At 35.2% G+C, this 27634-nt stretch overlaps 1 protein-coding gene across 1 annotated transcript in view; it reads right to left on the bottom strand.

Moving 5' to 3' along the window:
* Window positions 1-26570, bottom strand: part of MALRD1 (MAM and LDL receptor class A domain containing 1) — a 456545-nt gene extending 429975 nt beyond the window's left edge. The window contains 4 exon segments of the mRNA XM_069458846.1: window positions 1392-1553; window positions 1644-1738; window positions 15973-16311; window positions 26513-26570. Of these exon segments, the coding sequence (XP_069314947.1) occupies window positions 1392-1553; window positions 1644-1738; window positions 15973-16311; window positions 26513-26570 (654 nt within the window).
* Between the last annotated feature and the right edge of the window lie 1064 nt (window positions 26571-27634).

Genomic DNA, 27634 nt, shown 5'->3' with positions numbered 1-27634 from the left:
GGAAAAATTGTCTTCTATGAAATTGGTCCCTGGTGCCAAAAAGGGTGGGGACCACTGGTATAGGGAATCTTTTCTGCATCATGCCTAGTGCACCCCAATGCTTCAAATAAATATTTTTTAAGTAAATGAATCAATCATTCATAGAAACATTTAAATGCCTAATGGCTTAAGATGGCATTCCATGCTCATCCTCCACAACACACACTTGATATTTGACTTCAACAAAGTCTCAAACTACCAAATTGTGTTTCCAACCAAAGAATATCTGTAAGTCCTATCATCTAGGTGTCATTAAACCATCTACTAAGTGTTTTTGAAACCTTTTTTGGATCCCTGTTAAGCTTACCAAAGCCTGACAATTCCAAATCATAGTGATTTTATGCTCAATCATATAAGAAAATATGTCATTCTTTTATCTTATAATTCAACCTTTAAATGAAAATTCTATTATTTTCCTCTTAGTCACTCAAACTAAGTGAAAGTAAAATTCAATCCAATTCCATCCCTATATTTAACCAAGTGCTAAATCCATCATATATCAGATGATTTGATTTATATCAAATTTATAAAATTGATTATTATATCATTTTAATAATAGATGATCAAAGAACCCTATTTGGACTAAATTGGCTCACAAACTAGGTTTAGAAAGTAAATTTATTAGGAATAAAATGCTTTGAGATCTCATTTTTAACTGGAAAAATTTGCTTGGCTGTCCCAAATGTTAAAATATGCAATACTTTTCCAAGAACTCTTGTAATAATCATTAGATTATAATTTCCACCATGTATAGGCTTTATTAGGCTGCATAAATAAGTGTGTCTTTTATAGGCTTGCATTGGCTTTAATTCTCAAAATTATCTTAGAAAATAAGGGCTGTGTTGAATTGAGTTTATCTATGAAATGCATATGACAATTATTCTACTCTGACAGCATTTGGAATTTTAGTATTTAAATCAAACAGTCTCTTTCCTCATTACCAAACATTACCCTCTTCTCTCAAAAGCCTGAGAAAAGTCTGGAAAGAAAATGATTCTTGGGAAGAAGAAATGAAAAGAAAGAGGAGATTGGGACAGTAAAAGATGGAGGAAAATGGAAGGGGGTTCAAGAAATTAGAAGAGACTTAGAAGGTTATATTTTACTGATATATCAATATATTTTAAAATATATCAACTTTAGTTTTGATATATAAATTCAAAACCTTGTTGTAAAAGCGTCTTTTAGAGTGTTGGCCATCCCAATTTGGCTAAGATTGTCCACTTTCAGCATTTCAAAGTCCTGGGAAATCCCTCAGTCCCTGCAAACTGGGACAGCACTTACTTTTAATTCACCTGGTATTAACGATCTTATTTTTCCTTCAAAGACAGAGTTAGAGAATAGAACACGCATACCCGAAATCTCTGTGAGCTCTGGATTTTAACGACATTTCTCTCCCACCGATTTTGGAGCCCGAGTGTGTTTTGCCATAAATGCTGAATGGGGCCACCACATGCAGTTTGAAGTCCTACCATCAACTTGCTACTCATTTGGCTGAAAGAGGAATAAAATGTAACCTGTGAAAAAATAATCAGTGCCCAAACAATTATAAGAAAGAATGTTCCCAAATGTGACAAAGTATTTCAAATGCTGTGGGCTTTCAATACCTGACAAGCATGTTGGTCATTGGTTGGAAGGAAAACTCGACTTTCTAAATTTGAGGAAATAGAATCCAGTTTGGAAACCAGTGAGAGGAAGTGGGCTGCCAGAAACAAGAGTCAGCATGTTAGATTCAGAATGATCACTGATTTAAGACATCAAGCTGATATCACCATTAGGTCAATATATTTTTGTTTAAAAAATAAAAAATTTAACCATGCCAGCTGCTTTGCAAACCACCCGACTCAACATTTTTCCTTTTTTTATATTGCCTAATAGTGATTATACTCCCTATAACATTATTATAAACTATAGTCCACAACCCAATTTACCATATTTAATGTAGAAAGTTGCATTCCTGCAAAGATGGTATCCAAAGAAAACATTATACTACTGGGACTGCCTACCAAAACAAGCAATTCAGTGAAGACCAGAAGAGATCATGGTTTGCTGTGCCTTTGTTCAGAAAGAGTTGGACCAAATACTCCCAGCTTTTCCTAAGATTATGGGAAACAATACTGAGCCCTGATGCTGTACACTGTAGTAGAGACATGCCAGAGAACTGCCCCTGTTTAGATGCCCTTAAAATAAATGTTGAGCATCCTGGGCTTTCATAGATTTCGTGCAATGCTTTATGAGGGTTCTAGCATATAATCTGAGAATGACTGTTTTCTGCTACTCTATTTGTTGTGCTGCTATTTGTCAAAAGGAATGAGAAAAATGATGTCGATGATAATGATGACACATCTACCTAAGTGATTCAGTGGTATTTTAAAGCTAAATTGGAAATCAAATCTAATTGTCACATCATTGAGAAAATCAATAGTAAAATTATGAAACCTAAGAAACCTCTTTTTCCCTACTCCTATTCCAAATTTGCACCCTAATTAAGCAGAAAACAGTGACATTAATGATTGCTTATAAATAAGTCAGAGGCATAACTGAAATCACTGCAATAATAATTATTTGAAGAATAAACTCTCTGGAATTATTATATAAACATAATTTAGATGAAGAGCTGGTATCACGGTGATACAAGTGGACTGTCATTAGTTTGCTCTTGCAGCAGGTAAACAAATGTTAAGCAAGTGAATAATCAAATAAGCATAATGAGCCATATGGCTATATTGTTTTAGGTTTAAATAATATTAGCAATACAAATGGTAATTGCATTCAATAGGCCCTAAATTATTGTTTATAAATATTCAGCTACTAAGAGCATCCACGAGATATACAGGAAAAATTATTTTCATTTGTCAAGGAAATTACTTAAATCAATCATATTTATTTTAAAAAGCTTGTTCTTAAAATCAGATTTGACACATTAATTTATTAAATAATAAAGTTGCATCTACAATGATATTTTTCAAATCACAAATGAATAAATTATTTAAATATTTAAGCAAAGTGTTTTATAAAACTATGGCATTTGGTACGTGTTACAGCACTGTAAATTATTCTGTATTTTGTCAAATATTAAATAAAGTTTAATCTTCATGTTAGAGTAGAAAGTAAAGTTTTAAATTTTGAAATAGCTTGAGATCCTCTGACATTTGTTCCAGTAATAAACTTCTTTCCCTTCATGGGGGAAAAAAAAAGAAAACATATTCAAAATACACCCAATAGCAATATCTATTTTCTACTTTTAATTCCAATTTAGTGACAATAGTAAAGATCTTTTTTTAAGTGCACACTTCATTTTAGCCTGCTCCTTACAGTATGAGTATAGAATTTCTTTAATTCATAGATGGTGATGTTCCGTAGAGAGAAATATCAATTTATAGAAGGTTCTCTTGGTTTCCAGAAGACATTAGTCATCATGGCTATTTATGAATATAAGAGAAAGGCAAATCTTTGGCAAGAAAACTTTTGCCTCAGATGCCCATTCCCTCATTTAACACTCTCTCCTGCTAAAGCTCTAAACAAGCAGAAGAGACTATATGAAGCTCTTGAATGACAAAATATGTACCCAGTGTTCTACTCTTGAAGCAGCCCAATAATACACATATCACACACAAACATATAATCATTGCCATCATCATCACGTCTCTTATTAATCTCCACACCACACTCATTTCAATGTGTTTATATGATTCATAAATTCCCATTTTTATGCCTGTATCCATAAGGGCAAATGCATAACACATCTTTAAAACACATACCTAAAATAATCTTTTGATAAAGTGCTAATCATTAAAATGACAAAATAAGAATGCAAACAGCACAATTTCATGTATAATCTTAAATGTTTATGTTAGAGAGCTATTAAAAATACGTTTTCTCAATAATTGGGTAAGTACTGGAGTGTAATCCCAAGTTTGATGACAAAAAGGAGGCACATAAAATACGAAAGCAACAAAAACCATGAATCAAGTTTTCAGGGCTAAATCCAATAACTTCAGGCAGTGAATTCCATCAACCTTGATCGTCAGGAAAGATAGAGCAGAATGTTCAGTCTCACTTTCCTCAACCATTGATAGGCAGCCCTGCACTTCCTCCATTTCCCAAGTTCTGAGTGATTAATGGGACTAGTGTGAGCAGGAGAAACATAAATCCTATTGCATGCTATGGAGTAACCAATTGGCTTAGAATAACTCCAAAAAAAGGAGCATTTTGACTTTGAGATAGTATCAGTTTTCAAGAACATTTCCAAAAAAAAAAAAAAAAAAAAAAATCAGGCTGCAGAAATGGATCACCATAACAAGGTCTAAGGCTTGACACAAATGTGAAAATGTCAAAACTTATAGAAAGAGAACAGTGTGCTCACCCCTGACAGAAACATGGCTCCATTCAGATAAGAGAGAGGAAATAATAGTCTTAGATATAAACAACTTCAAGTCGGTAATATCTGTCTATTTATTAAATTCTGATAACTTGGAATGGTAAGTTTTAACTAATACCCATTCATTAAACTAACAAGCTCAACAGAACCAGATAATATCTGCTAAAACTGTATCTCTTACAGAATACCTTCAAATAGTAACCCCTTATCATTGCTGGAAACTTGTAGATAAATGCTGCTGTATCAACTTATGTCTGACTTCAGTGACAAACGTCTGTGTCAGTCACTTTAGGTGATCACAGAGCACACAATAAACCATGAGGGTGATCTTAATGAAAGGGCCAGAGTAAAGACCTCTGAAAATTTTTGCCTCTATAAAATCAATTTTAAAACTGGCAAAAATGTCAAATTCAACGTTTCCAGAACTTTGGAAATTAGTCAAACGTTTACAGCAACCTGGAGAGCTTTTACTCAAGGAATACTAAAACTCAGTAAAAACAGTGCGTTTTATGGTGTTTTAACTTGCCCCGATCCCATTGCCCATGCTTCAGCTCCACAGTAACTTTGGAAAACAGCAGCCTGCATCTTTGGTGCAGCCTGTCAGCCACCAGAATGAGTAGGATGGAGCTAGAGCTTTTTCAAAGCCTCATTCTCAAATAATTATTATTATTTGACCTGTCTAGTGGTTCCCTGAAAGACCTCAATGAAATGGCCATCTGAAATTGACCATATTAATAGTTTGCTTAGTAGCAAAAGCTCTTTCCAGAGAAGGGGTTTGTTGAAAACAATTACTGGCAAGTGTTTTAACTTCACAGTTGCATGAGGTAGTGTGAAAATACCATAAAATGAGTAGCTTACAAACAACAGAAATTTATTTCTCACAGTTTTGTAGACTGGGAAGTCCAAGGTCAAGGCCCTGGCAGTTGGGGAAAACAATAGACTAACCGTAAATCTCCCGGGAGTGAGATGTTGACAGGGGCTTTGAAAAACTCCAACATATTTCTGCAAATCTAGGACACGTGCACACCGTAGGGCTGTGCACATGCTCTGAAAGGTCCTAAAAATCACGTAAGCTCTCACCTCTGGCTGACCTTGAGGCTTTATGAAAGCAGGAAATGAAAACTAAAGCAGAGACATCAGCTGCCTGGATAAGCATTGAAGCTGCACCCCACCATGCACACACAGATCCTCAGCAAACACTGTAAGATTTATTGGTCCCAGGCTACTATGGTCTGAATGTTTGTATTCCCTTCAAAATTCCTATGTGGAAACCTAATCACCAATATGACAGTATTAGGAGATGGGACTTCGGGGTGGTGAGTAGATCACGAGGGTAGAACCCTTATGAATGAGATTAGTGTCTGAAAAGAGGACCTAAAAAGTTGCTTTGCCTCCTCCCTCATGTGAGAACACAGTGAGAAGGTGCTGTTCTAGGAAGTAGGAATAGTGCCCTACTAGACACCAAATCTGCCAGTGACTTGACTTTGGACTTCCCAGTCTACAAAACTGAGAAATAAATTTCTGTTGTTTATAAGCTACTCATTTTATGGTATTTTGTTCTAGCAGCTCAAACTGACCAAGACACTCTCTTTCAAATCACTAGATGATCACCAAGCTGACCAAGTAGAGAATTCAGTGGATACACATGACAAGAATAAAGTTCTTAGAGAATTAAGAAAAGTCACAAAATTAAAAATAAACAAAACAACTATAACAAACAGCAATAACAACAAACATGGGGGAGGTACATGGAGGTTGAGCATCAGATTTTCAGAGGTCTCATATGATTTTATTCAGGTTTCAAAAAAAATGTGAAAAATGCAAAGAAACAGGAACATATGACCCATACAGAAGGAAAAAATCAACAGAAAGTATCTCTGAGGAAGCCAAACTTATTAGACAGACTCTAAACCAGCTATGTTATATATTTTCAAAAATCTAAAGAAAATCATGTATAAAGAACTAAAGAAACCCTAAGGATGATATGTCATAACATAGAGAATATCAAGAGATAGGTATTATACAGATCAATAATTATTGCAATTGATTATATAACTGATAAAAATCAATAATTACAACTCAGGATGGATAGGCACAAAACATATAACCATGTAATTTGTGATAAGCACAGCAAAAAGGATAAGAGAATGGAACTATACAGGATCAAAATGTTTACATGCTACTAAAATTAAGTTGGTATTATTTCAACCTAAATTGTCATAAATTAAGATATTAAATGTAATCCCTAAGGCAACAACTAATAAAATAATTCAAAATGCATGGTAAAAAGTGACAAGGATATTAATTAATATGATACACTAGAAAATATCTAACATAAAAGAAAGCAGTCATGGAGGAGGTGATAATAAGAAAAACGTAAGTCATACAGAAAACAGGTAACAAAATGGCAGGTGTTAATCATACCTTATAAGTAATATTTTAGTTCCATTATTTTAAAACTAAAAAAATTAAAAACTTATTGTACATATTTATGTACCTGTATTTATATATGGTGATTACTATTGTTAATATCAACTTGAAAGCTTTTATTAACCCCAGTGTGTAAGACATGATGATAAATGTTGTGAAAACAATAAAGACTACAGGTTAAAACCTGGAAAATCTGAAATCTGAAATGTTCCAAAATCTGAAATTGTTGAGCACCAATATGATGCCATGAGAAAAATTCCACAACTGACACCTTTGGTTTCTGTAATTCCACTTCACTAACACATCTTATTTGTACTTTTAGTCTGACAGAGAGGCTTGGCTACTATAATCAAATTTCCTCCTTAATTGAAAGTTCAGATGAATTTTTAAATAATAGCATAATAAAGCTATTATGATCCTCAAGGTATGCTTCACTTATATTTGTTACAAATGTGAACACTGGTCACTAAAATTAAAATTATAATTTTATTTGTGTTCTTAGAGGAAGAATTATATTCTTTATTCATTTATTTCGAATACTGCATAGTATCAGACATAAAAATGCTCAATTAATGTTTTTTGGGAACAGACAACAAATTATAACCCACAGACAAATCCCACCTGCCACTTAATTTTGCATGTCCTTTGACCTGAGAGAATTTTACATGTTTAAATAGTCAAAAAATTCAAAAGAATAATAATATTTTAAAACATGTAAAAATGATATTGATTATAAATTTCCATGTCCATAAATAAAATGCTATTGTAACACAGCCATGTTTAATCTTTATGGATTCTCTATGACTATTTTCATAATGCAGTGGGAGAGTAGAGTGTTTGGGACATAGACCAAGTGGCCCCAAAACCCAGAAATATTTACTGTCCAGCCCTTTCAACAAAAAGCATGCAGATACTGAAAATATATGAATTGTTCAATGGATATTTCTCAGGTTAAAAATAATATAGATGCTCCCAAACAATATCTGCAAAGCACACACACTCACACACTCACCTTATCCTTGTCACATTGTTAGTTTTTAACTATATATAATACACGCAGATAAGAGAATGGGTGTTGGTTTTTTTACTCTTAATATATAACCATAAGTGCCCATGTAAAGTTTATGTTGCTGTCACTAGTTTGCAAGTTCACCAGGGACCAGGGACAAGAACCACATTCTTTCGTTTTTGTTTTTGTGTTTTTTTTTTGTTTTTTTTTTTTGAGACAGAGTGTCGCTTTGTTGCCCAGGCTATAGTGAGTGCAGTGGCGTCAGCCTAGCTCACAGAAACCTCAAACTCCTAGGCTTAAGCAATCCTACTGCCTCAGCCTCCCGAGTAGCTGGGACTACAGGCATGCGCCACCATGCCCAGCTGATTTTTTCTACATATATTTTAGTTGGCCAGATAATTTCTTTCTATTTTTAGTAGAGACGGGGTCTCGCTCTTGCTCAGGCTGGTCTCGAACTCCTGACCTCGAGCGATCCACCCGCCTCGGCCTCCCAGAGTGCTAGGATTACAGGCGTGAGCCACTGCGCCCAGCCCAAGAACCACATTCTTATTCACCACTGTCAATTCAGGTCCTCGGATAGCATGTAGAGCAATCCAGATGCCAAGAAAGAGTTTTTGAAACTACAAATATAGAAAAGAATAAATGAACATTAATTTTTCACAGATTTCAAAATAAACAGATGTTCACACTGTAAAGGCTGCAAAAACATAATTTAGAAAGTGAGAAAGTGGGATTCTTTTCTCTATTTTTGGTTTTTGACTGTTTCTTAATAAAATCTAACTCACTGTCTATATAATACAACCTGCCTACTGCTAAGGCATGGATTACAGTTCTGGTGCCCTTCAGAAAGGGCAGCATAGAGCAGTTTAGGAGGTGTTTATGTTCACGTACATGGAAAACTCAGTGATGAGCATTAACAATTGTATTAAAAAAATCTAAAAACTGGGACTTCAGGAGGGCTTAAAGATTAAAAAAAAAAAAAACAGGCATTTTTCTTTCTCTTTTTTTTTTTTTTTTAATAAGAGGCATATTCTTAAGGGAGTAGAAACTTGAAAGAAGGGATCAGAACAAATTAGATTCCCTCAGGCTTTGGCCTGGGGTCAGGTTGCAGTTGCACCCAGTGTGTATGGTTAAAATTCTGATAGAAAGGTTGTTGTCTCCCTGACCTGAGGAAGGAGGGAGGGGAGCCTGGACTAGCCAGGTCTGACAGAAGGAAAGGAAAGAATTCTAGAAGGAAGAGAGCCAGAAAAGGGGTGCCCCAATAGTCTATGAATAAACTCTGTCCAAGCCTCTGGCTAAAACTGAAACATGCATGTGTAGGGAGCACTTCTGGCACCCAAGTCAAGAAGAGCGAAAATGATATTTGAACTTCTGCTCACAACAAACATGAGTTTATTACTTGAGTCTATGCAAGTTAATCACCTGCTTAAACAAATCATCACCACTCTCTTTAAAAGAATATAACAGAATCCAGAGCCTCCACAATATTAACATTCACAATATCCAGGATACTACCCCAAATTATCTGACCGACAAAGAATTAGGACTATGTGATCACAGCACGTGAAAAGACAACAGAGGGTAAAACTGGGACAATGCAGGCAAGAATTTTAAAACCCCTAATTACGCACAATGAAGTAAGGAAACATATTCTTATAATGAATGAAAGAAACCAAGAATTTTAGCAGAGAAACTTTAAAAACAAACTTAAAAAACCAATTAAATACTTTAGAATTGAAAAATACAATACAGATGATCTCCGACATATGATGGTTCAACTTAGTATTTTTTTGACTTTATAATGGTGCAAAAGTGGTATGGATTCAGAAGAATACAACCATTCCCTTTTTTTATTTTCAGCATAGTATGCAATAAATTACACGAGATATTCAATGCTTTGTTATAAAATAGGCTTTGTGTTAGGTGATTTTGCCCAATGATAGGCTAATGTAGGTTCCCATGTCAGTTCTGTTGTTAAATTCTTTGCAGTACTATTCAGATATATTTTCTGTGTATGCCACCCAGGGGCCAGTTGGAGACCATGGTAGTGTTCTATCATGTAAGTGTTCTGAGCACGTTTAAGGCAGGCTAGGCTAAGCTGTGATGTTCAGTTAGTTAGGTGTATTAAATGATTTTTCAACTTATGATATTTCCAACGTATGATGGGTTTATTGAGACATAATCCCATCATAAGTCTAGGAGAATCTGTATCTGATTTTTTTAAATCACCAGATGGTCTTATCATCATAATGAAGGCGACAAAGGAAAGAATCACTAGACTTAAAGACATCAGTTGAAATTATGCACTCTAAAAAATAGAGAGAAAACAAAAACAAAATATATGGTGAGACCACATCTAATAATATGTCAGATTCATAGTGTAATATTAATGATTGAAGTACAAAAGGCAAAGGAGAGAGAAAATTGGGCAGGAAAAAATATCTGAATAAGAGTAGAATAGTTACCAAAATTGTCAGAAAACACATATTTTAGATTGAGGAAGCTTAGTTAGCCCAAATAAGATACAATTTTAAAATTTCATGCTGAAAACCAAAAATATAGACCAAATTTTGGAAGCATCAAAACAGCAAAGACATATTACATACAGAAAAAAAAAATTGAAACTGTGACCATCACATAAGAAACTAGGGAGACCAGAAGGCAGTGGAATAATATCTTTAAAGCACTAAGAGAGAAAAAAAAAAAAAAAAAGCTGTGAAAAATTCTATGTCCAGTGAGAATATATTTCAAGAATGAAGGCAAAATAAAAACATTTTCAGGAAGAGAAAACTAACATAATTTATCACCAGCAGAATTGCACTACAAGAAATACTAAAGGAAATTCTTCAAGCTGAAAAGAAATGATACTAGAAACAAACTCAGATAGTCAAAAGAAATGAAGGGCATTGCAAATAATAAATATGATAAAAGAATATTTTCTTCTCATTTTATTTTTAATACTGTCTAAAGCAAAAAATCTAACTTTTATTTGAGGGGGTTATAATACGTGTAGATTATAGACATAACACATGTGACCACTAAAGAACAAAATAACAGAAGGAATCTAATAGACACACATAAAAAAAAAAAAAAAAGCCATGCTCAGTTCAAGGTCTCTCTTAAGTTCATCCCTGAGAGCAAGATTAAAGGTCGGCTCTCTTGCAAGAAAAATAGCATCAAAGGAAAGAGGAAAGTTAGCATGGAAATAATAAAAATATTTTGTAAAAATATTTATCTTAATTAAAATAAATGATAAAACTCTATATAGACAGCCATACTATTGGGCTATTAGTCAAAGTACATAAATTCCATTTGCTATCCCTTGCTCATTGAAAAATTTTCAGAATCTACGTCAACAAGGAGTTTGTAAATTCATTTTCTATGCATACAAAGAATGTGTATTCTTCGTAAAAATATTCAAAGCCTTCTTGATTCTGTGATCCCAACATTCTCAACTTCCTTTTCCAAAGTCTTATCTACTACCTCCTCTGGTTTTGCATCCACTGGTCATTCTAGGCAATATCTAAGAGGCTTTTCATCATAAACACTGAAACCAGTGTGCAGTTCCATGGGCTCAGCTTTTTTTTTTTTTTTGTATCTTTGTCTTGGTAAAATCTTGTATGTTATCCACTTTATCTCACTATTCTATTACATTCTTACAAATATCTCCTTTCCCAGTTCACTTCAACTGTAATATCCTACAATTTGTGTAATTCATAAATAACAGATATGAAATTCTTTGGGTAGACAATAAGGTATAGATAAATAAAATTGCATATGCTCAAATTTTATTGAAAGGAACCAGAGTTTGGAAGAGATTCATGTATATATTCTAACATCCATAACTAATAGGTCATTTTGCTTAGAAACTTTTACTAGATCTTGTATCTATAAACTTGCCCAATGCATGAAAACCAGATTTCATGATTACTGTTTCAAGCCCCGAGGTTATTCCTATTTTAAACCTAGCGTGGGTTGGAACCCTGGCTTAAGTCTTGGGTCACCATTAAATAGCTACATATCCTTGGGCTACTGACTTCACCTCCTTCTCATTTATAAAATGAGGCTATTGATTTAGAACAGCTTAAGGGCTTTACTCCTCTATGATACAGTAGTGCAGTCTAAGATTGTGCCATGCCCCAAAAGACCAAAGGACCTATAGAAATGTTAATGCAAAATGGTACCAACAATTCTGCCCAATGCAATAAATATAAAAGATATTTTGCTATTTTTCATGGGACCTACTATTCAGTGTGCTTAAGTTGTTGCATGAAATTATAGTAAATATCATAGGACACAAGTTTATAGGACCCATGGAGGCAAAAACCAAGTGAAAGAAAGTTTTAGGGGTTTTCTGTGAATATCTTAACTGTTTTTGTATAAGCCTTATGAAATTGAGAAATGAGACCTCTGTTTGGTCATTTTAAAAACTGGAACCCAGGACTGAGGACCCCATTCCTTTATGAAGTCAAATTATATTTTACCTAACCCAAGAGAAATGGGGATTTCTCTGAGCCTCCCTATAAATTAGAACGTAAATGCCAACTTTCATAATTAAAAAGATGATTCTTCATAATTTCACTGTTTTCAACCCCTAACATAACCACCAGGGCAGGATTCCCCTGCTGTAACTCCCAAGTTCAACCACTCCACTGAATATCCCGGTGAACTCCAGACTTATGCCTGAGATGTCTGGAAGAACTTACAGGTTTAGTTTTATCATCAGAGAAAGAAACCATCTTAGCAGATAGCATGAGTACATGCTACACACAGGTCTTTCCTTTTCTTACCAAATGACCTTTATGCTATCCTACTGAAGAAATAATGTTTGTATTTAATAGCGTCTAGTTAAACACTATCACCTCTCAGATTTTGATAATGCACTTCTAAGGTAATTTCCACACATTCCACATATAAATTTGGATTTATATGAAGTAAATACGTTTTGAAAAAAAAATTGTAGTTTCTAAATTCAAAAATGCATAAGAAATTAGGTAAAACTCAAAACTTTATGATATATCCTGTCAAATCAGAAGTATAAAAATAGATTTCTACTGCATATAAAAATACTAGAATGAATAGAAAAGTTCTTAATCATGACATATGGTAGAGAAGAAAAATGTCAGATTAGCTAGATCTATTTTTCTCTTTTGAATCATAGTAAATTTGGTTTTAAAAATGAATGTATGTAATAGCTAATTTTAATATTAATACTAATTTCAGGTATACAAAAGTAACCATCTAAGAATGTTTCCTGGAATTTTAAGTAACTGATAACACTTCAGTGATAGGGATCCATTGCATGAGATATATCTCCACACTGTATTAATAATACATTTTATAATTTGGTTGATATGGATGTAAATGTGTATATGCCACTGTGTATATCATATCTGGTAGATATTCACAATGGCATAGTATTCAGCCTTATAAAAGAAGGAAATTCTGTTATTTGTGAAAACATGGATGAACCTGGAGGACATTAGGCTAAGTAAAATAAGCCAGGCACCAAAAGACAAATAACACAAAATCTCACTTATTTATGGAATCTAAGAATAGTTAAACTTGTAGAAGTAGAGAGTAGAATTATGATTACCAGAGACTGGGGATGGGGGAAAATCATGGGAAGTTATTGATCAGAGGCTGCAAAGTTTCAGATAGACAGGAGGAATAAGTTTTGAGATCTATTGCACAGCAGGGTGACTACAGTCAACAATAATGCATTGTATACAAATACCATAACGTCACTGTGTACCCCATAATTTTATATAATTATAACTTGTCAGTTAAAAATAATATTAATAAAAAATAAAAGCCGAAACAATAAAAGAGAATTGTCAATGTGGATCAGCATGGAAGCAGACAATGCAACTCCTGGAATATAATTTTTTTAAAAAAATATATAGACCAGTATCACAACATATATTTCCCTGGCTAAGGATGTCAATAAATTTTAATAAAAAGGAATTCTTGTCAGCCTTAGACCCAAACAGTTGTTATGCCTACAAATTATTTTTCTTGCTCACTATATATTAAGTGTTTAATATCATGTATAGATAGAGTTGATTCCATTTTGAGGATTCAGTTTTTCTACCTAATTTCTCAAAAAAAAAAAATAAACTGAGTTAAAATAACAGGTATATGTACTTTTAAAAAGAAATCTATCGTGTAAAATAAGAACATATTTTCAAAAGCTATTAATAGCATTAACTTCAACTGTGCCAATTTTATTCAGAAAAGTCAATACATTAATCTATTTCTGTTAACATCACACCATTCGGATATTAAAGGTGGATAAATAGATTTTTTTCAAAATGTGGCTACTGTAATATCACTATAAAGTTAAATTTTAAAAAAATCTAATCTGTGCATTTAGCACGACAAGTTCCTATGAGTGAAATTGCTTGGCCATCATTATGTCTTCACAACATTTGCCCCCTAGTGTGGTGTACAAAAGAAACGCATGCTTTAAAGTGATTCTCAATTTTTATCTCCAAGTTCTCACGCACATTTTAAATAAAATACCAAAGTGGAAACTTCTCAGAAATGAAAATGGAAAGTGAAAAAGCTGAAAGGTGACCTCCCCATGTAACATTTAAAATGAAATCTGTTTGTTCGACAGATCTGTGCCTTCGCTTCCCTCCAAGGCTGGGAGTTATTAGAATTTTTCATGCAGCCGAGACCTTTCCCACTCAGAGGCTTTCTCCTTCTTCACATTAACCTTTTCCCTGAAGCAGGACCATGCATGTTATCACAGCAAGAGTGCTAGAGGAAGCTTCATAGAAATTAATAATGGAAAGGACTTTGCACTTCTTGTCAAACCAGTGGACTGGTTCATCTTTGCTGCTCACCAATGAACAGTAAGGGCTTACCCAGACAGACCAGAGCAAGAGGCAACAGGGGCATAGTTAGCCACTCTGGGGAAACTGGACAAATATAAATGAATCCTTACCCTCGGTTGCACTTTGTATCTAATAGTTACTGAGTACTAATAGCATGATAACTATCTCAAACTATGGGAGAAAAATCATTTTCCTGTTTCATTTTGCAGAGAAGAAATTTTTCCAGTAATCGTTTTTTTCTTGTTTTAATGTAATAACAACTAGGTCTGTAAATGGAAGGCAAACAACAGCAAAATTAAATATGTAGGACCTTACAGATGAAAACGAAGAATTCTGTAAACACTAATTAATATTTTATCTGAATGAAAAAATAGAAAGTTTATGTTTGAATTAAGTGACCTACAATAATAGAATTCGTGCCTCTGGATAATTAAGTGCATCGATAGCTACTATGAACCAACAATGAACCCATGGTAATTTCAAGAAAATGTTGTTCATCAAAGGTGATTATGCATAAGAATGACACGAGTCTCTCTTGCTGATAGGCAGTGTTTCTTCTGGATTTCATAGTGCAATAGAAATCACAGAAATACGCGTGTCATTCTTCCCTTGGTAAACCATTTCCTGTTCATTGATGTTATTCCACTAACCCATGGGGCATTTTCTCACCTGTGAAAGTTCATGAACTTTTATAATAAAGATCACATAAAATGTGGGTCCTGGATCCTTCTAGGATCTAGGTTTTTACATTTTCTGAAGTTCATGCTTTTTCCTCTGCCCTGGAATCAAAGGACACAGGCCAGAGTTGTACCCCATGTGTAATCAATAACAACTCATTTAGTGGTACTATTGTGTAAAGGGAAATAAAATCTACTCAGCCAACGTGTAATCCATTTCAAATATTTCCTACTAAATTCAAACGTAAGCTCCTAAATTCATCACAGCATTTTACAGCTGCATTAATGAGCTTCTTTTGAGCTTTGCTTTCCTAATATAACATTAAAAGGTACATTTCTTCTCATCATTCTTTCATCAGGGGAAAAACTGACCTAAAATGCATTCCATCCAGTTAAAATCTTAATGATTTGTCCTTTTTTATGTGTGGACCCATCTCTTTAGTAAACAATATATTTTCATTTCTGATTTGCACTAAAGGCATGTAAAATAAAATCCATACAGGGCCAGGTATCTAGCTGATTCTCCCAGGCTGCTGAGAGGCCCTGGTTTGAAATTGTACAGAGAATTGAAACTGGAGAAAGGAGAATGCCATTTACACTGCTGCTCATCGCTGTTGTCCCCACACTGATCTGTGAAGTCACACACATTGTCAGGAGTCAGAGAGATCCCTTTGTCACACTGAAAGGCTTCTTCTGTTCCTTGCTGACTCAGTGTAGAAACGAAAACACAGGCAATCCAAAGGAAACAAAAAGCTTCATTCCTGGAGAACGCCAACATTCTGGTGAGGAAGAAGAGCGTGACTTGGTATTGTGTATCAGAGATCAGGCAGTAGTAATAGGTAAGTCCATCATTGAAAACATTCTTTTTTCTTTTCTCTATTCTTTCCTTTCCAGATTTGCTTTTTATGACTGAATACCATTGGTAACTATCTGCAACTGTAACAAATGACTCCCCAGTCAGTTAATTTACTCTTTCAGAAGAGTGTCTTTAGAAAATATTTAACTTGAGTAATTGCACCAGTTCTGTATCTAGCTAACCACAGATGTTTATTGCCCTACATATGCCATATTTACACAATTTAAGCCTTTACAGTCATGATAACTCCTAAAAGAAAATTTTGAGGAACAAACGGCAGGCACATAAATGACAAGGAAGGGGGAAACCACAATAAAGTGATAAGTTACATGAAAATGTTCTATCTTAATTCCTATGCTCACTTAACCACATTCATGCAATTTAGAACATTATCATGGTTACTAAAACACATTCAAATATTTTAGGCTCAATTATTAGTATTGCTCTAAGAGAATGAAATGCTTATCCATTATTACTGAATAGAAATCTCACACTGCTTGCTGAAATAAATTAAGAACCATAGATTTTTAAAAGTTGAAGGGACACTGGAGATCATTATTTTATAAATCATATAACTTGGACCCAAGGAAGTTGTGGGATGTACGTGAGGAAATACGGTAAGTTGGTATTAGAAACTAGAGGTCAAATACTCTGGTGCTGAGCATAGTATTATTCCTTCAATAGCACACTAATTCACCTGTCAGTTCATCCAAATTTGCTTTTACAAGTGAAGCACATGATTTCACGATGCAAATTCAGAATGAATAAGACACTGAAGTTGAGATCACACAGACATATCAATTATAAATTTTATGAAGGTGAATAAGTGTAGAAATTTTGTGAAGTTGAACATTCAAAACATTCCTTTATATTTGACTTCTTAAAGTTCTTTTTCAACTACTTTCTTTTGATTTTTGCAATGTAACTGCAAGACACAAAAACAATTGAAGAAAGGACCATAGATTAGGGACAGAGAAGGCATCTGAGCATTTTTTAAACAGTTGGAAAAATAAGTTTTCCTTGTATTCCAGAAAAGTTTATATATATATTATATATACACTTACTTTATATATATAATATATATTTTATATATATGAAAATAAACATATATATGTCTAAGGTATTGGCATTCAGAATTCTGGGGGAAAGGGAGTGAGCCATAATTTTGCCCTACCACTGAGCAGTCCACATAATCTACCATTTTGTTGCTCTATGTTTCAGTCCTATTTCAGATATATTTCTTCTATCTCTCTATTTTATAAATTAATATTAATTTAATACCTTGTCTACTTCTCTTTCTTTGCTTGTCTCTTAAATGCTGATTATCCTTATAGCTCCATGTTAAGTTCCCTGTGTCTGCTCAGATTACAACTTTTTCTAGGCTTTCCTTTCACTGTCATTATTTCAGGTATTATCTATTTTTGCCTCCTCAATCTGTATCTACACTCATGATATGCACTTCTCCTTCCTGAGTACACACACACACACACACACACACTATATAGCACATACACACTCATACTAATGACATTTCTACTTGAATCAAAAACTAAACTAATCTTCCTTTCTCCCACCCAACCAGCCATATGAAACACGGGTCTTGCTGCCGTGTTTCATATTTCGATGAATGGTACCTTCTTCTGTCCAACCGCTCAAGTCAGGAACCTCTATGTTGTTCCTGTACTACTCTCCCCCACTCTACCTATCAGTCGCCAAGGCTTGTACTGTCTGTACAATTCATCTTAGCAATACCCCAAACTAAATATTTCTACTTCCCACAACTCATTTTCCATTCTTCAGATTGAGTGATCATTCTAAAACACAAATCCACTCCTACATATTTTTCTCTGAAATCTACATAAAATGTCATAATCATTAAAGTGGCTTAAAATGCAGCATACCTTTTGTGGCGCCACACTTTCTTAAGCTCCCAGTCACAACCTTACTGAGCAACCATGCTGGCAATTTTCTAAACACGCTATCTCTCAACTTCAGATCAGAGATCACTTCCCCATCCTAATCACCACGTTAACGTTCATTATTCTTTACTTTTCCACTTAGGAGACTTTCTGTCAGGTATCTTTGCTTATTTACCCAGGCTGGGTTAAGTTTCATTCCCAGGTTCTCTCATGAGCTTCAATATTCACTGATCTTAGCACCTGTAGGGCTGCCATGGTCATCATCTGTTGACATAAGTAATTCTCTCAGCCTATAGGAATGAAGCAGGTTGTACATTAGATATCTGGAGTTGTTCATCCTACATAACCACTACTTTGTATCCTTTGACCTACATCTCCCCATTTCCTTTCCCAGCCTATGGTAAGAACTGTTTTGTTTTCTATCTTTGCATATTTGAATTTTTTTAGAGTCCACATATAAGTGAGATCATGCACTATTTTTATTGTCATGTCTAGCTTATTTCACTTAGCCTAATGTCCTCCAGAAACATCCATGTTGTGGCAAATGGCAAGATTTTGTTCTTTTCTAGGGCTGAATACTATTCCTTTGTATATATGCACCATAGTTTCTTTATCCATTAATCTGTCGATGGACACTTAGTTTGTTTCCCCATCTTGTCTATTGTGAACAAGTCTAGAAATCTAATGTACAACTTGAAGACTCTAGGTAATAAAATTGCACTGTATATGGGATGCATACTACATGAGTAGATGTTATCTGCTGCTGCCACAAAAACAAAAATAATGGGTAACTATGTGAGATGAAGGATATGTTAATTTGCTTCACTATAATAACTTTTTTACTATCTACATGTATCTCATAACATCATGTTGCCTTCCTTAAAAATACACAGCAAAATTTATTTTTAATGGCAAAATATTACAATAAGTATATCTAATTTTGAAAAAAATATCTTATTTACTTTGTAACTTGTCTTTTCCCCTTAAATATATGATTGTTATACTATTAAATTTCTTCTGTACAGGCAGGGGGGGACAAAGAGAATGAATCAGGATAGTGACCTTTTTACTATTGTATCCCCAGTTACTAGCACAGTTCCTGGCAGATCGTAGTTGCTCAAAGCATTCAGTTCAATTGCTAATTGAATGAAATTAATGAAGGATTATCACCCTTTCAACTTTTGATAAGCATATGTAAATCAATGCAATGAAGAGGTGAAAATTTAAAATGCCACTAGATAAAAGATACACAATTCTTGCATTGAGTATTGCTTTTCAATTTCTGAATCTTGTGTTATTTTAAAAGACTGTTTAGATTTTTAAACTACAATTTTGGCAATACACTCCACCGTCCCTTAACACAAAGCAAGTCAGTGATTATATAGAAACAAAGCTCATTTCAGGCTTTCTTCTTTGAGAAAGAAAGGAAGGAAGAGAAAGAGAAAGAGAAAAGCATAAAGAAGGAAAAAGAGAAAAAAGAGAAGAGTGGACAGGAGAAGAGAATAAAAGTGTGTAAGGAGGTATGTAAAGATAGAAACATTTCAATTTTATATCCTGATTTTAAACTCAGGTCTCGTAACATTTTAACATGTTCACTATTTTCCATTTAGGAAAAAAAAAATCATGTATTTATTTTGTTGCTGCCATAGCTGTTTATTGCCTAGTTTCAGCCAGTAAACTGCTTTATTAACTGTTACTACCTACTAAAAATAACATTACTCTACAGTGTTTCAATTGTCATTCATCATTTAGACACGGAATATACCAGAATGGGGGCATCCCAAGTAAATCAGTATAATCCAGTAGTATAATATTTTATAAGACAAATTTAGGTTTTGTTTCCAAAAGATAAAATTATTTCTAACTGATAAATCTTTATTACTTTTTCTCTGAAGTTACCAGAATGGGCAAGGAATAAAGGAATACTGGTAGCACCTAGGGTTGTTCTTATCTAATTTATTGAAGAAGGAAAAAAAAGCCTTATTAGATCCCAGTGCTCTAACACTGTGTGGAGTGCTTCATATACATTGTCTCATTATACCCTCTTGTATTGTTCTGTTACTTTTAGTTTAAAAACAATTACTCAGATATAGTAACTACTTGTCCAAGATCACACAACTATTAAATGATGGAGTTTGGATGTGAACCTAAGATAGGAAAAAAAAGCCCATATGATTTTAATTAAATTATATTGCCAATGATTTTTATTATGAGTTACAAAGCTCCTGGGTGAGACTTCCAAAAGGCAAAATATTCAAAAGTGACAGTGAAATCTGTGTGTGTGTGTGTGTGTGTGTGTGTGTGTTTATTTCATCTTATTATGGGGGATACAGAATTTCAGGTTACATACTTTGCCCATGTACCGCCTGTCCCCCAAGTCAAAGCTCCAGGCCGTGTCCGTTCCCCAAACGGTGCGCAATGCACTCATCATGTAGGCATACACCCATCCCCTCCCCCCACCCCCACCCCCTCAGTCTGATATCCGATTGGTATCGTTCCCAGATGTGAATTTAGGTGATGATCAGGGAAACCAATTTTCTGGTGAGTACATGTGATGCTTATTTTTGCATTCTTGGGATACTTCACTTAATAGAATGGGTTCCAACTCTCTCCAGGAGAACCACAGAGATGTCATACCTCCGTTATTTCTTATAGCTGAGTAATATTCCATGGTATACATATACCACAGTTTATTAATGGTTTTCTCTTTAAAAAAACAAAAAATACTGAGTATTCTATGCGGGACATTGGAGATGGGTAGAAGGAAGCTAGAAGAGATATGATAAAGAATAAAGCAATGTCCCTGGCAAAAGAATTTACAACTTGGGGAAGGGTGTGTAAGACATTTACAAAAAAAGTGTACACATACTTCTACTTTTGGAAAAAATATTGGTTGTATTTTTATTAAAAAATCCAATTTTCTAACTACAAAAAAGCTATATGTTGGATGGAATCAAATAAAAAATACTTTGAAATGTACAAACCAGTGCTAAGCTTGCAAAATACAAAGCCAATCTCTAAAGTTGAAAAGGAGATGGTAGGATAAGGAGTTGATGCAACACAAAGTTTATTACTAAAAGACCATCCTAAAGAATATTTTAAAGAAAATTCCAGGATTAATGCAAAATAATCATTGAAAGAAGGTTTGAGATGAAAGAATAAATAGTAAAGACTGAAGACATACTTACAGATTAAAGAAATCCAGACCCTTAATCTTAAATGATGAACCAGGAAGTGTGATCATAGGATTTGGATTTGCATAAATGGGGAAATAGAACTGGTATCTTTGCATGAAACCACAAGAAAAATTTCCTAGGAAAAAATTCCTGGCACCTTCAACAAGACACCTCAGAATTCCTACAGATTATGATCACCCAAAAAGGAGCTTACAGAGAAAAATTGACTGACACATGGGAAGGAAGTTTTTATGCTTCAGAGCCAATACAATCAAACAAACAAACAGAGGCAGAGGTAGACAGCCAAAGAGTTTATATATTGGCATTATGTAGTAAAGAATATAAAATAACCATATATCAAATATTAAAAAATTATCAATCAAATATAAAAAATAATTTTTTAAAATAAGCACAAAGAACAAGAGATTAAAAAAAGTCATGATTTTGTAAAATAATAAAAAAATCTCATTATTGAAAAGAAAAACCATATAGATGGTATAAATATAGAAAAATAGAAATAAATACAGAATTTAGTGTATTGAAAGGTAGATATGATGCAACACAGAGATATATGGAAAATATAAATATATATATAACTTAAGAAACCTGGAACATAGAATGACATGTCCAACTAAATGAAGTCTATGTGAGAGATAAAAGAGAAAATAGGGAGAGGCAACATGTGAAATATAAATTTTCCAGAAATGAAAAAAATATGAACTCTAAGAATCAGAGTGCAGGGTAAATGAAAAGAAATATTTTGCTAGATACTCTGTAGTTAAATAGAAGAATTCTAAAGAAAAGGAAAATTCTTAAAAATCATCTAGAGAGACAAAACATATTACTTACAAAGAAATATTATTTAGACTGGCAATTAACTTCTCAACAGCAACAATGTAAGAAAACAGACAGTAGAATAATGTTTTCATAGTGATGAAAAAAATTGCAGTTGGACTTAAGCTAAGAAGGAAACTGAATGTCCATTCAAGATAGGGGACAAAAATAAAGAAATCTGGTGACAATTAAAAACCGAGAGAGTTTATTCCCAACTGCCCCTAAGTAATGAATATATTTAAATTCTGTACCCAACAAAAATACATGAAAACACAATTACTAGTTCATAAAACTAGTTTCAGTATATTCCAAAGACTCAGTGTGACACAGATGCCTTTTTCTAATGGCAAGGCTATTCAGTGCAAAACTAGAAAATAAAAAATTCAATAAAATATAAGGATGAAAATTTTAAAAAACAAAACCAAACAAAACCCCATAAATAATAGATACGGCATGGTGAACAGATGCCCAGGGAGTGTTAACCATCTGCTTCTGAAATTTATTTGACACTTCAGGACCTGCTTAAGTCTGGTCTGGTATTACTGCTTCCATTGATGAAGGATTGCTACTTGGCACACTCAAATTTATGGCTTGGTGGGTCGTATTCAATTCCATTTATTTGGAGCAGCTCAAGTTGCAGAGTCTTTGGTGTCTCACGGTGAGGAGTTTAGGCTCTATCTGGACTTAATACCTATTTCTCAAGAGGAGAATAGCTTTTGCTGTCTTTGCTCCAAAATTATAGGGACCTGAAATGTGGTTCTCTCACAAAGTTTGACATAGTCCTATAGAACATACTGACCTTCTACCAATCCTTGCACTGCAACCTTAAATTCAAGAACATCCCTTTGTATTAGGTACCATACAGTCTTATGTTTTCCTTGGTTAATAGCTTTCTTCCAAAATTCAAATAGGCTAACCAAATTTTCTATCTCTTTCTTAGAGGTGTGAGGTGTAAGATGCAACAAATTGTCTCTAAGAAAGAGGTAGAAAATTTGAGAGTTGTTTTCATTCCAGGAAATTCATGTAAGTGTCAAAACACCATACATCCATAGGGTTTATACAGCTCTGTTGTATAGAGATTTCACTAAGATATTTAGAGAACCTGCTAATTCATTCTTAACAGATTCTGTCAGAGTAATTTCATGTCTGTATTGAGAGCATTATGCCCTCTCCAATGGTGAGACGGTCAAAGCACTGCAGTCTACATTATGACTCAGAGCAAGTGAGTTGATAGTGCTCTGAATTAAGATAGTGAAGGTGTCCTCTTAACTGGAAAAAATACTTCCAGAGTTCTCTACATATTAGGATAAAGAAGTCAATACATTTTTCATATTAACAGCTGTACAGAGGCTCTGCTAACCTTTGTTTCAGTCAAGAAACTACTATATCTGGAATATCAGTTGTTATCAGTCACAATCTGACTATGCTTTCAAGAATCCTCCATTAGTGTCCAAGATCCATCCATCTTCTGCAAAAGACAAGAAGGCAGGTCAAAGTAGACAGGAATCAGTGCCATTCCCCCAGGGGTGGGGCTTCCCTTTGTTTATTCCTACCCGTGCAGAAAAGAGTTAAAAGGGAGGCCTGAGTGCTATCCTTAGAAAGACCTGCTTACAGGGTTGGGCTTGGCTGGCATGTGGGAACTTTCATTTTTGAAGAGTTCCCACCATTTTTGAACTGACCAGAGTGCTTCACTGTGACTAAACTATTTGCACAATATGGTTTATGATAAATACCTGCTTTCTTTCTGGGAGTCTGAAATTTTGGTATGTGCTAGGCAACACCTGCCTACATGACCAACCCCTAATAAAAACCCTGGACACTGAGTCTCTAAGGAGCATCCCTGGCTGGCAACGTATGTGCACTGTCACAACTCTATACTGGGTGAATTAAGCATGTCCTGTGTGACTCCACTGGGAGAGGACTCTGGAACCTGGCTCCATGGTTTCCCCATACGTTTCCCTTTGCCAATCATGCTCTGTATCCTTGCACTGTGACAAATCTGAGCTGTGAGTACAAGTATAGGTTAAGTCCTGTGAGTCATCTTGTACTCATCAGTTCAGGATGCTATAAAAAAATTACCATAGACATTCATTTCTCACAGTTCTGCAGGCTGGGAAGTCTAAGATCAGGTGGCCAGCATATCCAGCGTCTGCTTGTGTTGTGTAGTTCTAGGGGTTTTGGCAAATACATAAGGTCATATATTCACTGTGACCGTATCATACAGAATAGTTTCAACACCCTAAAATTTCTCTGTGCTCCACCAATTCTTTCCTCCCTTTCTTTCCCTGACTGAGCCCCTGGCAACCACTCATTGTTTTACTTTCTCCATAGTTTTACCTTTTCCAGAATGTCATATAGCTGGAATCATTCAGTAGGTAGTTTTCAGACTGCCTTCTTTCACTTAGAAAAAACATTTAAAATTCCTTCACATCTTTTCATGGCTTGATAGCTCATTTATTCTTATCACTAAATAATATTCCATTATATGGATGTGCCACACAGATTGTCTATTCACCTACTGAAAGACGTCTTGGTTGTTTCCAGTTTTTGGTGATTCTGAATGCTATAAATATTTATGTTGCATGAGTTTTGTGGACAAAAGTTTTCAACTCATTTGGGTAAATACCAAAAACTGTGATTACTGGATCATATGGTAAGCATGATGTTTAGTTTGTAAGAAATTGCCAAACTCTCTTTCCAAAGTGACTGAACCATTTTGCATTCTCATCAACAGGGGATGAAAGTTCCTGCTGCTCCCCATCCTTAACATGAGCTTTTGTAAGTGTTTTGTATTTTAGCCATTTTAATAGGTTTGCAGTGGTATCTCATTATTTTAATTAGCAATTCACTGAAGACATATTATATTAAGCACCTTTTTTTACATGCTTATTTGCCACCTGTATATTTTTCTTTGGTGAAGCCTCTGTTAATATTTTCTGCCCATTTTTAAATTAAATTGTTTTGTAATCATTGAGTTTTAAGAATTCTTTGTATATTTTGGATAAAAGTCCATTATCAGTTATGTGTTTTGCAAATATTTTCTCCCATTTTGTGGCATGTCCTCTCATTCTTTTAACAGAGTCTTTCAAGGAGCAGAAAATTTTTAATTTTAATAAAGTCCAAATTATCCATTTTTCTTTCACGGACAGTACTTTGTGTGTTATATCTAAAAAGTCATCATCAAACCCAAAGTCATCTAGATTTTATCCTATGTTGTTCTTAGAAGTTTCATAGTTACACTTTTTACATTTAGGTTGATGATGCATTTTGATTTAATTTTTGTGAAAGGTCTAAAGTCTGTGTCTAGATTCTTATTTTTTATTTTTATTTTTTGCATGTGGATGTCCAGTTGTTGCACCACCCTTTGTTGGAAAGACCGAAGCTATCCTTTTTTTCATGGAACTGCCTTTGTTCCTTCAAAGACTGGTTGATAGGGGTCTATTTCTGGGTTTCCTGTTCTCTTCCATTGATCCATTTATCTATTCTTTCACCAATACCACACTGTCTTGACCACTGTCACTTTATATTAATTCTTGAAGTGAATATATGACAATATATTGCAATATATGGCAAATTATGTATTTGCCAAACCCATAGAACTACACAACACAAAGAGTGAGTCCTAATGTAAACTATGGACTTTAGTTAATAACATTGTACCTATGTCGGTTCATCAATTGGAACAAATATACCACTTCATTGCAAGATGCTAATAACAGGGGAAACTTTGGGGGAAGGCAAGAGGGGAGGAAGGGTTTCTGGGAACTTTTGGAACTTTTGGTGCAATGCATAACTATCTGTAAACCTAAAATTGCTCTTAAAAATGAAGTCTACTAATGCAAAAACTGTAGCACAAGTCCAGGAACTGAGCAAAGGTTCATGATTTTTATTGAGCCAAACATCCTTAAACTTCTGCTTCTACATTTTTGCCTTTTCTGGTGGCAGATGTTAAGCAACATTGCATTGGCTGCCCATCTGTTTTCCCCTTGAGGATGCCAAGCTCTGTTAACTCTCTCCACAACGCTCTGCAGGTCAAGCCCCTTTGGCTGCCTCTCTAATCTTGAGAGTCACTATGCGTAATTGTCGCCTCCTAGCCGACAGTTAGAATCCACTGCCTGGTCTCTGTTACTTGAGGGCTCCATCATCCCGTGGGTAAGAATGAGCCAGGCTCTGTGGCCACTTCTCCTACCTAAAGCGCCGGCCTGAAGAAGAGGGCTGCTACTGAGCTTGGCGTCCCCTCTTATCGGCAGTTTCCTCGTGGTCCTAAAAAATAGTGTGTTCTCTGAGCCCTCCCATAACCCTCTGGTGTGCCTCCCTCTGCCAGGAAAACTCAGCATTTCTCTTTCACTCACCTTTAGCCAGCCCTTTCTCCAGGCTTCTAAGGGCCACCTGGGGAATGACTTCACACATCTTTTGGGCTCTTGGCTAATGTTTTAATTCTTGTGTCCCAAAATAGTTCCTCCAAGTCAATGAATTATTGCTTATGCAGCCTTACATTCTATAATCTTCAAAACCCAGTCCTGGGGCTTCTCTTTAGGCTCTGGGTGATATATACTGGCTAATTCTTCCAAATTCTATGGTGTATAATCTTGTTCCTCCCTCATCAGGTCCAGCATGTCCACAGCCGGTGCAAGCTGGGATTTCCCTCTAGTTACAGGCCTGGCAGCCAAGGGAAAAAGGTGAGGACAACTCCTAAGGGTGGCACCTGTTGCCTTGCCTCTGCAGTGGAACTCTGACGCACCACGTATGCAGCCAACAGTCCAGAAAGCTAAACCACAATCTCTGAGTGACGGGAGCAGAATGGTCAGGACTTGCTCAATGACTACCAGTCTCTCTTTTTCGCTCCTGCTTCCAACTCCAGACCAAAAGAACAGAAAAATATGTTCCCCAAACTAACCACAGAAGATGCCTCACTGTTAGTTAGCTAGTCTACCTTCAGCTCCACCCCCTTGCCACCCACCTCCAATCAGAACATACCCGAAGCCTTCTCTTTTTCATTCTAAAGCATCCCCACTTCTTTGCTGCCTTTGAGTCTCTGTGCAGGTGATGGTGACTGATTCCTTTGCTACAGCAAGTTCTGAATAAATAGCCTTTGCTCATTCTCATCTGTGTGGTCTTTGTTTACTTCCACACGGGTAAAGACATTAATGCTCCTGCCACCCACCTTGATCTGGCTGTCCTGCACACTCCTGCAGGGAAGGAGGATGCATCAAACTTAGGAACGCAAGGATGAACGTGGATTAGATGCCTCTGAAGATAGATGTCCAGTGTGTGCTGCAAGTCACATTAATTCTAGCAGCCAGCTGCACTGTTCATCAACATCACAGCACGGTTAGATTAAGGAGTGAAAAGCCAGCTCTGGGAGGAGACAGGCTGCATACCTGCCAAGAGTAGCTCAGGGCAAAACCTCAACCTACCCTCCTGCCCACCACCAGGAATCTCCCGACAACATACCCTGCCCAGGATGGAGAAGA

This window comes from Eulemur rufifrons, chromosome 25 (assembly GCF_041146395.1).
Source record: "Eulemur rufifrons isolate Redbay chromosome 25, OSU_ERuf_1, whole genome shotgun sequence".
In the NCBI taxonomy this organism is placed as follows: Eukaryota; Metazoa; Chordata; class Mammalia; order Primates; family Lemuridae; genus Eulemur; species Eulemur rufifrons.
The sequence above is the reverse complement of the archived record's forward strand: the minus strand, read 5'-3'. Positions and strand labels throughout refer to the sequence as shown.